The sequence below is a fragment of the Phytophthora ramorum genome, assembly GCF_020800215.1.
Source record: "Phytophthora ramorum isolate Pr-102 chromosome Unknown Phyram_PR-102_s0025, whole genome shotgun sequence".
NCBI lineage: Eukaryota > Oomycota > Peronosporomycetes > Peronosporales > Peronosporaceae > Phytophthora > Phytophthora ramorum.
The window spans coordinates 143,533-156,913 of record NW_027150671.1 but is presented as its reverse complement, the minus strand read 5'-3'; the positions used below and the strand labels follow the sequence as shown (position 1 = coordinate 156,913).

The 13,381-nt window shown below is 53.4% G+C and overlaps 6 protein-coding genes across 6 annotated transcripts; 2 read left to right on the top strand and 4 right to left on the bottom strand.

Moving 5' to 3' along the window:
- Positions 1-442: 442 nt before the first annotated feature.
- KRP23_15140 (uncharacterized protein) lies at positions 443-2,031 on the bottom strand (the record flags this gene model as incomplete). The annotated part of the gene is made up of 3 exons (XM_067886045.1): positions 443-886; positions 952-1,272; positions 1,336-2,031. The coding sequence occupies 3 exons, from the start codon at positions 2,029-2,031 to the stop codon at positions 443-445; spliced, it is 1,461 nt and encodes a 486-aa protein (XP_067736803.1).
- A 1,215-nt stretch (positions 2,032-3,246) lies between these two features.
- On the bottom strand, positions 3,247-4,643 carry KRP23_15139 (uncharacterized protein; the record flags this gene model as incomplete). Its single annotated transcript, XM_067886044.1, has 2 exons — positions 3,247-4,035; positions 4,107-4,643. The coding sequence occupies 2 exons, from the start codon at positions 4,641-4,643 to the stop codon at positions 3,247-3,249; spliced, it is 1,326 nt and encodes a 441-aa protein (XP_067736802.1).
- Positions 4,644-5,521: 878 nt separating this feature from the next.
- KRP23_15138 (uncharacterized protein) lies at positions 5,522-7,077 on the top strand (the record flags this gene model as incomplete). The annotated part of the gene is made up of 3 exons (XM_067886043.1): positions 5,522-6,193; positions 6,265-6,585; positions 6,649-7,077. 3 exons carry the CDS (start codon positions 5,522-5,524, stop codon positions 7,075-7,077), a joined length of 1,422 nt encoding a protein of 473 aa, XP_067736801.1.
- A 585-nt stretch (positions 7,078-7,662) lies between these two features.
- KRP23_15137 (uncharacterized protein) lies at positions 7,663-9,041 on the top strand (the record flags this gene model as incomplete). Its single annotated transcript, XM_067886042.1, has 3 exons — positions 7,663-8,154; positions 8,228-8,542; positions 8,613-9,041. The coding sequence occupies 3 exons, from the start codon at positions 7,663-7,665 to the stop codon at positions 9,039-9,041; spliced, it is 1,236 nt and encodes a 411-aa protein (XP_067736800.1).
- Positions 9,042-9,123: 82 nt separating this feature from the next.
- KRP23_15136 (uncharacterized protein) lies at positions 9,124-10,509 on the bottom strand (the record flags this gene model as incomplete). The annotated part of the gene is made up of 3 exons (XM_067886041.1): positions 9,124-9,558; positions 9,621-9,932; positions 10,024-10,509. 3 exons carry the CDS (start codon positions 10,507-10,509, stop codon positions 9,124-9,126), a joined length of 1,233 nt encoding a protein of 410 aa, XP_067736799.1.
- Positions 10,510-10,741: 232 nt separating this feature from the next.
- KRP23_15135 (Acyl-CoA desaturase) lies at positions 10,742-11,701 on the bottom strand (the record flags this gene model as incomplete). Its single annotated transcript, XM_067886040.1, has 1 exon — positions 10,742-11,701. One exon carries the CDS (start codon positions 11,699-11,701, stop codon positions 10,742-10,744), a length of 960 nt encoding a protein of 319 aa, XP_067736798.1.
- Between the last annotated feature and the right edge of the window lie 1,680 nt (positions 11,702-13,381).

The window sequence follows — 13,381 nt, the reverse complement described above, 5'->3', positions numbered from 1 at the left end:
GGTTGTGTTGGATTCCGACTATAGTGTGCCTTTTTATAGAGGTTAATGCGACTTCGGCGCGACAGCAGCCGAGGCTATCTGAACTCGATGCAATAGACTCACTCATCTTCGCATCAATAACGGTGACGTTCGCAGACGTATTCTCGCGCCATCCGATGCGCACTACAGAACGACTCGTCCGCGGCATTTTTGACTTGAGAGAAAATGCCGTATCGCGCCGATAGAAACAGCTATATCAACACCACAGGCGTCCTTCGTAGGAATTCAAGTCCAAGGAACTCGTGGCCTTAGATCAAAGCACTGTGTGGCCTTGCAGTTCTCCTCCACTGCATAATTACTGAGGCGACTACGATGCAACCTCATCGTTCGCTTCAGGATTGAAAGCATTCTGGCGATAAGAAAAATCAAACCAGATGTATTAATACACTGTCCATTTTACTCATCACCCAACCTGAATCGCCTCGTCGAACAACAGGTTCTCGATGTCCTGGTTGTTGGATGAGTACGATTGCTCCCAGCCTTCAATCGCGATATCCACGTACACTTCGCCTCGAAACTTCCGTGCCAACGCAGTGTCTTCGTCATGTCGAGTAGCACAGAGATAGCTCTCGATGATGGTGGTTTCCTGCCCCGAAGACAAAGGCTCGCCTGGACGCGCCACGATCGTCATGGTCTCTTGGAACTTCAAACCCATTGATCCCTTTTCTCCGGTACGCGTGGGCTCCATGACAGATCGACAGATGAATGTCGCGCGGTCCTCTGTGATGTACTTTCGAGCGACTTCCCGCACCTGAAGCAGAGCGGAGGCGTCTCCAGCGACACAGTTGAACGCTATGTAGTTTGAAAGCGTATTCCCCTTTTCTTGGCTCTCCCAGTCGATTCTTCCCTGTGTAGCATCCGCAACTCATTAGATCAATCGCTTCATGCCAAGCTAAGAACCATACGAAGTACCTCAGAGTAGGGAGTTTCTTTGCGGTGACGGCCAGCAAGCAGCTTCCATATAGCTCTCTGCGTCTTGTACAGTTCAAACGGGACCTGGTTCCTGTCGAGGAACATCACGATAGACCCGTTGACGGCATCACGCTGGACTTGCCGCTTCCGTCCAGGACAAGGCACTTGCGCCATTCCTTTATCGGCGAAGAGCTTGTCCAGCCCCACGTACAGCTCGTCCGTTCCCTGCAGAAGCTTCGCAAACACTTCTTCGTTGTCCTTCGGTGGTGGCCCAGTCACGTGCATTTGCTTTCGGCGCTTCATACCGATCAACTCCAGCGTCTGGACAAGCAGCAACAAGCGTGAGTCAAACGCAACACCAAACACCAATCCGTCTCCACCTACCTCCGTGTCATTGCGTCGACTGAGCATCCTCTTGAGATTCTTGGTCTGACGCGCTCGCGTCTCCACCAACGAACGCAGTTGCGCATTCACGTCCTCGGCCTTTTCCCGCAACAAAAGTTGTCGTGTAGCGACCTGTTGCCACAGCGACTGCGGCTGCGACAGGATGGATCTGACACGCGCTTCTTCCTCCGCTGGTGAGTTGGGCGTCGACGACGTTTGCAGTTGATCAAGTTGCTGGGAAAGCTCGGCCACCGTGTCGCGAAGGTCGTTGATCTCGTCTCTCTTGGACTGTCGGCGCCGTTGCGACTTTACCGACGGGGACGCAGCACTGGCAGCTTCGCTGTCGACACTTCGACTTGGCGTGGGGGACAGCGTCGGTCTCACCGCCATGTTCAGCAGGCCCTGCATCACGTCACGGGGAGCTGTCTGCGGGGCCTCGAACAGCTCGTTCTCGGCCTTTAAGTCGTTTAGGAACGCTTCGGCGGCGTGGAGGTCGGGGTCGAAGGGCTCCAAAGCCTCATGGTGCTCTGGAATTTCGAGCGAGTGCGACTTGCTGAGGTTGTGCGAGTGCGCAAACTCGTGCGTGAGGTCGATGGCGTCGTCGGTTGCGCGCGACTGGGCGTCCGAGCACGACAGTTCGTACTGCGAGATGAAGTTGAGCGCCGCCTCGAGCGTCTCCACCTCGTCTTGGGCCATTGTGGAGCAGGCGCAACGGCGACCGAGGAGATAATTGGAAAGTAAGCGATGACTTGAGCCGCATGATGCGAGCAATTTTTCGTAATCGCAGGTGCAGCGCCGTTCGGGCAGAGAGGACAGCGGAACATCGGGACGGGCTTTGTAGTTTACGCATGCTGAAAGGTGTCCGCATTTAGCATCATCACAGGCAATATATTGCAATAACCTGTATCTAACGGATATAAAGAATAAATTGATTAAGTATTAGATCTAGAGGTCAACAACTATATACGGTTAAAATAAATGATGACATAAATTCAATTCATTTAGTCTCACACAACAGATAACACAATATAGAGTATCGCAATTCGAAGGCTCGGAGATTTTGGGCGACGACTCAACGACAGCAAGTCTCCTCCGCGCGCACTTGCCTCATGGCTCGGTGGATCTTCTCAATGTGTGGCTCCAGCTACGGTTGGTGTTTACGGACACCCCGGTCGCTGCAGCGTTGATTGTTCCAGCTTAACTTGCAGCCTTCTTGAACTTTACTCCCTGCATACTATGGCAGTTCCAAGTGGTTGGGGTCCAGCCGCCAGAAGTTCTGGCCCAGACCGGCGCACTTTTGAGTGGAACGTCCACTGCAGGTGAAATGATCCTTTCCCAATGTTATGGCAACGGATCCGTCTCAGGTGCCTCCGAATAACAATATCCGTGACTGAAGCAAAGAACGAAATCGAGTCGCTGCAACGCAGCTTGAGAGACTGACCAGCGGTAGCGGGCGGCCTCGGTTTGAGGTTGCAGAGTTGCTGGAACGCTCCGAGATGCACCGAGGAAAATGATGCTGACTAAATGGCGCAAGGGTAAGTAGTGCTGAGCTTGAGTGCAGTCACGAGTGCAGACCTGGTGAACGGGTCCTGCGTTCTTTTCCGATCGCGATTGAAAAACCGGGCTTGGCAAGTTGTTGAGCAGGAGTATAGCCGAGATGTTGGGAGAACTTGACGATCAGGTTGGGTCGGATAGACTCGGCTCGTCACGCTCTTAGATTTACAAAGCTGCATTGTTGTCGTTCAGTGTGAGTTGAAGACTCATTTGGGCTCAACTATAAGTATCAGGCTCACTATGACCAACTGTAGTTTGCTCAGCGATTATCAAGTCACTGTGCCGACTAAACTCTGTTCTGCCCGAGCGCAAATGCTGGACTCGAACGCAATAGCCGAATGTATTTATCTTCAAAGTTTAAGTGCTGACATCCTCGCAAGCCCCGTCGATCACAAGACTTTCAACTTGGTGAGCAATTCGAGAAATCGCTTCATCCCACGCAGCGATGCCAACATCCAAGTTGGGTGACTTACGGATCGCGCTGGCAGCTGGACAGCCTTGATCGAAGCGTGTGGCGCTAAAGTGGCTCTCGATCAAGGTTGCAACTTTATCCTCCCCAACATGGGAATTATCCCGTCGAATAACGATTCGCAGCGTCGTTCGCGAATGAAAGCCTGACGTCTTGCTCTTATCGTAAAGCAGTGGTTCCATCAAGGCTTTGCAGATAATCACAACGCGGTCTTCCTCCACATACTTGCGATAGACCATGCGAAGTTGAGCGCCTCTTAATTCATCCAAGTTGGAAGTGTCAACGGAGAAGCTGGTCTTCATCGTATCCTGTGTCTCCTCGATGTAATGGGAATGGAATTGGACATCCGGCTGAAAGTCTTTAACAGCGTCCAACCCCTGAAAAGCAATTTGGTGCATCGCCTTCCACATAGCCTTCTCGGTTGTACGAAGCCCAAAAGGAACCACGTGCCGTTGCAAGAGTTCCAGGAACAACCCGTTGGCCATGTTACGCCTAGCATCACTTCGTCGCCCAGGACATGGCAGCTCGTAGAGACCTTTCTCTTTGAAGAGAGTATCAACGCCAACGTAGAGCTCATCCGTGTCTTGTAGCATAGCCTCAAAGACTTGTGGATTGTCCTTAGGGACGCTGAACGACTCCGCTCTGAGCCGCTTCGTCCCCAGCATGTTCTCCATCATCTGTACCAACAATGACACGAATTAAAATCGCTGGACACACCAGCATAACTACACAACTGATTGTGTCTTACCTCGATCTTCGTTCGCCGTTTGAGCAGGCGCCGCAGATTTATTGCTTCTTGCACTTGAATCTTCATCATTTCGCGTAGTTTTACATTCTCTTCCTCTGAGTGTTGACGGCGCACAAGTTGTCGAGCAGCGATTTTTTGCCACAGTGGTGGATTACGCAGAACAACCCTCTCCTGTCGTTGTCGTGTTAGTGTCTGCAGTTCAGCGTTGAGGTCTTGGATCTCTTTGCGCGTGGTTTCAATATGCTCCTTTTGAGAAATGCGGCGAGTTTTCTTCGGTTCTTTTGTGTTTGCAACTTGTGTGGACTCCTCCGAAGTGGCTGGACTGGCCGCAACCTCCTGTGTAGAAGAGTTTCCGATTGTCTTTGCGGTGAGGCAGGTCGTGCCTTCATGTAATACTCCAAGAGCCGATGGCAATGACTCGACAGGAACGTCTGCGACTTCGTGCTCCGCATCCACCAGAGCTGCTAAGTCCGTGGGCAGGTCGAATTGGGCAAGGAAGGAGCACACGGCGTCCAGCATCTCGGACTCGTCCTGCATCTTGGAGTAAGTCGGCAGCAAAGAGATCTTTGATCACCAACGCTGGGCGGTACTCTCGCCGTCCGTGATCGGCTCGGAGCTTACGGCTTTGGCGCGATTCGTCCTGAGGCCAGCAAGTCGTTGGGACACTTTGGCAGAATCCAGCTGAGGGCCATACAGATGGTCGATAAGCATCTCCCGCAAGCAAATCCTGAGCCAGCATGTTTATCGATGTGTTCAACCGCTGCCGTCGACTCAATTCCATGGACGTTGGCTGTGAACTGGAAGGCGGAAAGCTTCCTAAGGAGGACGTTCTTGGAGAATTCTCATTGTTGAGGCGGGCCACTCAAAATGAGAGTTTCATTATGAGACCTTCCTCGCGCGTCGACTAAGGCACACACCACCTTCCTCGCATTGACAACGGAGCTGTAGTAAAGCTGCCGATTACGCGCTGTGCCGCTGTGTCAGCATGATGCAAACGGCAATGAACGCGAGCCGAAAATCCAGTCGAGCCATCAGCGCTCACATCAAGTCTCGCGGTGTTCCAGTGAAGCTGCTACAGTATTAATACATGTACAGCGAAGTCGAGCTGCAGCTTCGTCTCTGTCGAGATCTAGCGGGGGATCTGCTAGCTGCGCTGGTCGTTTGTGAGGCACATTAAACACCTTCGATTGGATTTTCTTCTCGATCTCCACTTGGCGTTTCGTGTCTGTAGCTCCCTTTGGTGATCACCGCCATCTCCAGGGCGAGACGAGATCAGCCTCCTAAGAACGCGGCGGTATTTGCGACTGACAGCTGACGTTAATTAGAGCGGCGTACGTTGGGATAGAGGAACACGCTCCTGAGCTTTGCCTGCTGACAGCGTCACAATCGAAAGTGCTCGGAACGTGGCACGAACAATGAGCGGGTTCACTCCGAGGACGGGCGACGAGCCCATGGGGCTGCAAGACGTTTTGGCCTTCATCGCCGACTTTGAACTGGAAGAGAGCGGCGCCGGTGTCAACCACGAAGACGACGAGTGGATGGACGACGATGCCTCGCCGACGGGCCAAGCACCAGTCTCGGGCAAAGATAGTGACGCAAACCTGGAGGAGCTGTTCGCGGGACGTCGACGACCTACGCCCACCGTTACGACGCCCAATAGTATCGCGTCGAGCCAGGCGTCCAACGCACTCGGACTGGCGAGTCCTTCGCCCAGCGCGGGAAGCCATAGTGACACTGCTGGTGCTTCTAAGCCCGCACGTCGGCACCGTGTCAGCCGCAAGGAAGAGCTCGACTACTTGCGAACGAAGGTGACGGAAATGGAAGACCAATTGAAGCAGCTGAAGGTCAACTCGGAAGGAGTGCAATCTCCTGCGCCGCCAGCACCTGTAACACCCGAGTCGGAGCAAGCTGCGATGAAGCTGGAGCAGTCGATTGCGCTGTGGAAGAAGATGGCCAAGCGACAGAAGGGTCAACGGGAAATGGTGGAGTCTGAGAACTCGAAGCTGCGCGAAAAGCTCAAGACGCAGGTCCGGATGGCAAAGAGCTTGCAGCGGATTCTTCGGAAGCGTGAGCGAGCAGCGGAACAGGTATGGTGCTATGGTGTGTGGGCGTTGCGTTGAGTACATCGATACTAATTATGTTTGATGTGTGCTTGCAGATTACAGGAGAGGCACCGAAAAGACTCAAGCAGCTTTCCCAGGATGCGCATGCAATTGGCTCGACGGGTGAATTCGACAGCTTGACGGAGAGTCTTGATGCGCTCTATAGCTTCACGGATGATCGCATGGCCCTTTGCCCAACGGTGTCAGGATCGCAGCCATTGTTACGAGAGCAAGACGTCAAGTACAACGATCTCACTGGGATGTTCATAGAGTTCATGCAAAGCAAGCTCGTTCCGTTCGACTTGGACGCAGTCAACCGAGCAAACTGGAGGCATACCAGTGAACCCGGCATCAAGTTCAACTCATATTTTGAGGAGGTACGTATTATCTGTTACCGCTGGTATAGTTCTGGAAGATTAACTCGTTGTGCTGTTTAGCAGTCTGCTGAAACAACGCAGAACATGGTCTTACGAAAGTTCGGTGTCGAGATCAAGCAAGACGAACGCATAGCTAAGATGGCTGGGAAGCAAGCGATTCGTCGATACGTCGAAGGCGATCGAATAGTGATCGTGCGGAACTCGGTTATCGATCGAGTGGAATTATCCGGTGCGGCTACAGGAAGCCTGGCGTTCCGAGACTCTGGCTGGATAGTGATGAAAGACGTGACAGGTCTCGTCTCGGCGTCTGGGCCGATGACGCTGGTCCAGTCGTACTCGGCGTTAACCCCCGACGTTGACTTGGATGCGCAATGGGAGGTCGGCGCGTTGACGGACTTTGTGCTGCAGTCGCGCGAAGACATTGAAGTAGGCAACGAAAGCATTGTAGAGAACTTACTGCTAGAAGAAGTCTTCCAGCGAGCAACTTCATGAAAATGTAACTGTCTTTCGCATTTTCGCTGGACAGGTCAGTACATGTATTGTAATTTATTACGGACAATTGAGGACAAAACATAGTGAAAATAATACAAGCACATGTACCACTTCATTTGCAGTTTGCAGTTTCGGGCGGAGCCAAGAAGCCGGTCTTGAACGGGATAGGCAAACTCCATGTGGGCTTTGTCACGATTTACAGATTAGCCTGCTCTAACTGATCCCTCGCAAACATGGTAAATGATAATGTTTTGTCTGCTTTTTTGAAGTCATCAATACAAAAAATAATGTAATGCCTCCGTTACTCGATACTTAATACAGACTTGGTTCATATATTCCATTTTATTATACAGGTTAATTGGTATTGGTGGGTAGTTGCATCGGTTCTGACCAATCCTATCCCAAGATGTCAGCATCCCTCAGCTCACCACTTCATCGAACGCCGATAAGTTATCGTACAAGTTGACAGACATGCAAGTCGCGCCCCGACACGAAACAACCGAACTCGAGGACCTACTAGGTTTTGTTAGCAGCTTTGATACTGAAGATGGTGCAGCAGACACAAAACCAGAAGGAAGCGAACCGATGGGAACGTCCGACTCTGTGTGGATTGACGACTTGGAAATGCTGTTCAGAGATGACAGGCCTGGCCCCGTTAATTCGAGCGAGACCATCCAGAGTTCAAGAAGTACCTCCAAAGAGAAGTCAAACATGGCCACGAAAACGTTGACACTGCCGCAGGCTGTTCCTGTCTCAACAGCTACGAAGAGGACTTCAAGTCGACCACGAGCAAGTCATAAAAAGGAGATTGAGTACTTGCGTACAAAAGTGAAAGAGATGGAGACCAAGTTACAGGAGCTCAAAGAACCCCCCAAAGCGGCTACTCCAAAAACGCCTTCATCTCCCGATGACGAGCTTTCCATTGCTTTGTGGAAGACATTGGCTGGGCGACAAAAAAATCAGCGCGAGTTAGTGGAAGTAGAGAATGCCAAGCTGCGTGAGAAGCTCAAGACGCAAGTTCGGATGGCAAAAAGTCTGCATCGGGTCCTTTGCAAGCGGGCAAGAGAGGGCGGTCTGGTACGAGCAGCCGCTCTGATTCTACGATTGCATCACCGCTGACATATCACTCTCGTGTACTTTACTTGACTAGTCTGCTACAGCACCACCAAAGCGTTCAAGGTCACTGTTGCAATTCGAGAAAAGTGCCACGACTCTCTTTAACGAAATGTTGCAGTGTCTAGACGAACTCTATGTCGAAGCAAGCAGACAGATTGCCAGCAGCCCCGCTGCGTCGATGTCAATTCCAGTTATTCGCACGAAAGACGTCAAGTACAACGATGGTGCTGGGATGTTTCTCGAGTTTCAAGACAGCAAGATATTGCCGTTTGATATGCACACAGCTAGTCGAGCTATGTGGCGTTTTCTGACTGAGACTGGTCACAAGTACAACAACTACGTCGAGGAGGTACGTCAAGAACTAGACAACAGCCTTGATTCGCCGGTGAAGATTAATCTTTGCACCCTGTTCTCGCCAGCACGTCGAGACGCGGGATAATACAATGCTGCGCAAGTTCGGAGTTGAGATCAAGCACGGGAATAGTGTCGCCGTATTGTTCGGAAGGCAGGTCACTCGCCGCTACGTGGAAAGTGACCGAGTTGTTCTCGTTCGCCACTCGATCATCGATGAAATCCAAATGTCAGGAGCTACAGCCGGAGGCCTCACGTTTCGTGAGTCAGGGTGGATTGTAGTGAGGAATTCTCCCGAGGTTCCTGGTACTGGGGCAGCCACTCTAACCCAAGCGTCTTCTACAATGTCACCTGACATCGACCTGAATTCCCAGTGGGAAGTTGGAGCGCTAACAGATTTCGTGTTGCAGTCGCGGGAAGATATCGAAGTGGGGAATGACACCATGATCGATAACCTGCTATTAGAGGAGGCGGCGAAGCAAAAGCTAATTTCGTAGAGATTGAAGCAGTTCTGCATGTGATGGAGAACCACAGCAGTGAAATATGCGTTTATTCAACATCAATTCAGTACTTTATTGTTCAGCCACTCCGCATCGCCTCTTCAATGAGTGCATCCTCCACAGACTGGTGAATTCCGTCAAGGTTCTCAAGAAATGAGCTCGTCACGATGTCCGTGAGCACCATCAGTTCTTCTTGACTGCGAGGCAACACCTCGGGTAACTCGGTCCTCACTTGTACACAAGTCTGGATGATCGTCGATTCCAAAGAGTTTTCACTGTCGTCGTGACTCGGACTGTGTTCAACCAGAGTCCACCCCGTGTCTCGATGACGCATACTCTGTGCGGCGCTCATCGTCCCCTCGACTTTGGTCTCGCAGGCCCACGCGAACACGACCCTATCTTCTTCCACGTAACGTTTGACCGCGAACCAGGCTTCTTTCACCACCTGGTGCTTGTTATGCTGCATTGTAAACGCCATCTTGGCAGACAAAGTATCCTCGGACCCGTCAATTAGCTGCATATCCAAAAAAACACTATCAGTACCCAATTCACCAAACTAACCCATAATACACCCACCGAGTAGTGACCATCTCGAAGCTTGAGCTGTGGCTGAGCCATGCACTTCCAGAACTGCGCCGCGGTCGCGTGCAGCTCGAAAGGCACCACTTTGGTCGACAAAAACTCCATGAACATGCCGTTCCACCCGTCCGGCTTCACCTGCACATGCTCGCCGTCCGTCTTGAGCTGCGCGTGGCGGTTCTGACTAAACACATCCTCCATCTCTTTATATTGCGCGTCCAATTTGGTCAGAATCCGATCGAAAATGGCGCTCTCAGCTTCATACTCGACACGCACGCGCTTCCTCTCGTTGGCCCAGGCCCCTGACTCCTAACAACAAGTACCCAAAATCCACAAAATGAGTCCCTACCATACAGCCTCCAAAGTACCCAAACCTGGTACCCAAAGCTGTAGTACGAACCTCCAGCGCCGAGCGCTTGCGCAGGAGCTTCTCGAGGTTCTGCACGATCGAGAGCTGGCCCTGTACGAGGCCGCGCAGCTTCTCATTCTCTCTCTGGGCGCGCTGTTTGCCCTCCAATTGGCGTCTGGCTGCGTGCCTCCACACCGAGGCGCCGTCGCGCGCAGGAGCCTCCTCCTGCACCTCGAGCTCCTGATGTTGGAGGCGCGTCAACTGCTGCTCCAGCTCCGCCGCCTTGATACGCAGGTAGTCTAACTCGTCCTTGCGGCGCTTGCGGCGCGGAGCTGCAATTTGGGGGGCAATGTCGCTGGAAACGGGCTCGTTGGGGCTGGGAATTGGGTCTTTTTCGGTAGATGCGACCAGCTCCAGGGGCTCCGGGAACAGCAGAATGGGGTCGAAATCGAGCGGCAAGTCACTATCGATTTTATATAGATCCAATTCCTGGTCGTCTGGCAGCAGAAGCTCGTCTAGCGTCGGGATGCCGTCCATCTTGTTTTTGGCAAGTAGCGAAATGAGCGACTGAAATGGGTTCATAACGGGAATTTCTATTCACACTTGATTTTTGTAAGTGGGGCAGTGCACTTCAATCTCCAGATCGTCCAGCCAATGCCAACAACACGCAAGAGGAAGGAGCGATACATGTATATTACGCCGTGCTGCTGCCAGCACGTGGTTTTGTTTTGCTAGCTACTCGTGAGCAGACGAGAACACGGACATACACTTACAGCATCTTGGACTTGAGCTCGGCGAACGCCTTGAGCGGCTCGTCGCCCTCCGGGTCCACGATGTCGGTGAGTTTTCCCTTGGCGCGGGCGTCGCGCATGCGGTGCCAAATGGCCGTGGCGCGCTTGCGCTCCGTGATGAGGCCGAAGATAGCGCAGATGTCGATGAGCAGTTTGGTCGGGTTGAACTGCAGGAACTCGCCCTCGCCCGTGGAGTAGTCGTACGGGAACTTGTGGTGCCAGTTGTGCCAGCCCTCACCCAGCGCCAAGACGGACACGAGCCAGTTGTCGCGCGGGCAAATGGTGCTGTCGTACTCGGCCGAGCCGTAGAAGTGCGTGGCGCTGTTCACGAGCCACGTCGCGTGCAGGTCCAGCACGTAGCGCAGGAAGCCGCACACGAAGAGCGCGTTGAACCAGCTCTCACCGGCCAAGTGCATGGCCACCATCATGGGGAACACGAAGCACATGAAGAGGTTGCCCCACGGGTTAAGCTTCTCCTGCAGCACGACGGTCCAGTCAGCCCACAGGTCGTCGTAGTTGAGCCCCTCGCCGGCCTTGACCACCTTGGGGTCCTTCTTGACCAGGAGCCAGCCCATGTGCGCGAAGAAGAAGCCGCGGCCCGAGTTGTGCGGGTCGGCGGTCGTGTCCGAGTACTTGTGGTGCACGCGGTGGTCGCGGCTCCAGTGGAAGATGGTGCCTTGGTTGGCCATGGAGTTGCAGAGCATGAGCAGGAAGCGGATGAGGCCGCAAGCCTTGTAGCTGCGGTGCGCCCACAGGCGGTGCGCGCCCATAGTGATGCCCAGGCCATTGAGCACGTAGAGTCCGAAGAGGCACCAGTACGTGTTGGTCTGGCACTCGGGCAGACACGAGGCGCCCACGACGGCGCCGATGTGCACGAGCGCGAGGTAGTAGACCATCGGCCAGTTGGCGTTGCGGTAGTTCTCGACCCAGTTCACCATTGTCGAAGGAGGAGGCGGGTGGCTGCTGGTTGAGTTTCAAGTGCGTGCGAAGACGAGAAATGGACAATGAGCTTCCGGAGCGCCGAGCTGCAGCGTGTCCGTCGGTGCTGCTCCTGGTCGCTTTGCACGGGGTGGATGATGCCCGGGGGTACACTACCGCCAGTCGATGTCACGACCACAGCGTCCGTGTGTCATCCACAGCTATTTAACGTCGCTGCAGGACATCCGCCGTGTTGAAGGGCCAATGGTAGGGGATCTGGTGGTGCATGTCTTTGGCGCTCCCAGTGGTTTTCATTACTTGGTCGCATGGCCAAGCAGCAGTGACGCCCGGGCGGAAATCGCCATGATGTCAGGCCCCGAGGTGCTAGCCACCACGGCGGCGGAGCGTCGAAAGGGGCTACTCAACGCTGTGTCACGGCCGTCGAGTGTTGATGGGAATACGTGGAGCCGATTCTTGGAGGATGCACATGCATGATCAGGCTGCCGATATCGAGCGAGGGAACCTATCTCGTATGCGTGACATCACTTGGCCATGCCAATCGTGATTGGAGACGATCAGCGTCTCCATTGGCACTGCGCTCGAATTGGTGCCTCGTGTCTCTAGTACCGAGGCGTCCGCGCTGTGCAAGGTTGATGCTGGAAAAGATGTCGCTACAAAGTCAATCAGACAGAAGAGCAAGTTTACATGTGCACGCACTATGTAGAACGAGGGCGGTATGCGCGATCATGGATTGAACAGCAATCGAGCAATGTTGTACGGCGTAGTGATGGCCATATTCCTGTGGTGGCGCCCGATTCCTGCGGTGTGACCGTGACCGCCCGAACTCTTCGGTTCTATGCCGTGCCAGTGGTGTTTTGCATAGGCGGCTAACAGTTAGAGCTTGACCTGAAAGCCGTCGGGACGCTGCAGTGGAGCTTGACATTTAGTTGGCTGAGGATGGTGACGAAGTATAGTGCAAGGGAAACCGATGCTCGGGCGATGGAAATGACACGTGGACAAGGAAATACCCAAACGTTATCTCCCTAGAGCCCATTCGACCGAGCTAGATGCTCCACTGGGCGAAGGCTGCCCACGACGACGATCAGGTCGGCACCATGCCCAACGAGTTGAATGCTCTATTTGGTCGGCACCACCGCGAGCTGAATGCTCCTCATTTCAAAGGCCCCTCGTCGTTGGCACCGAGGATACGCCGCATTTAGTCAGCAAAGTGCGGGACGGCGTGGACCTTTCTTCGTTACACTGTTTGTACGTCGACGTGCTTTTGGTGAGCGGATCGGTTCACAACTCGAACTGCAATCAACGTCACGGGTTGCAATGAACGCCATCCGAGAGCGATTCTGTTGCACCGTTGAGTCCTGTCGATGGCTGGTGGGCCGCGATTGGTATCCGCCGTGCGTGACTTTGTCTTGCTTGAGGAATCAATCCCCTCAGCCACCACATGGCCGGGCTTGTCGCTGTCGGAACCAGCCAAGCGCGAAAGTCTCCCAGCGACGAGCGCTCCACTGTGGAGTCCACACGCGCGTCTGGTGCATTCACGCAGAAATGCAGCCTCAAACCATCAAAAGTATCTGGAAAGGCGAGCTTCCTCGCTGTTTTGCTTTCATATAGCCAGCTAGCGGAGGGAACCTTGTATGCTTCACCGTGTTATTGCCAAGAAGCGCACAAGGGAATCGAGGATG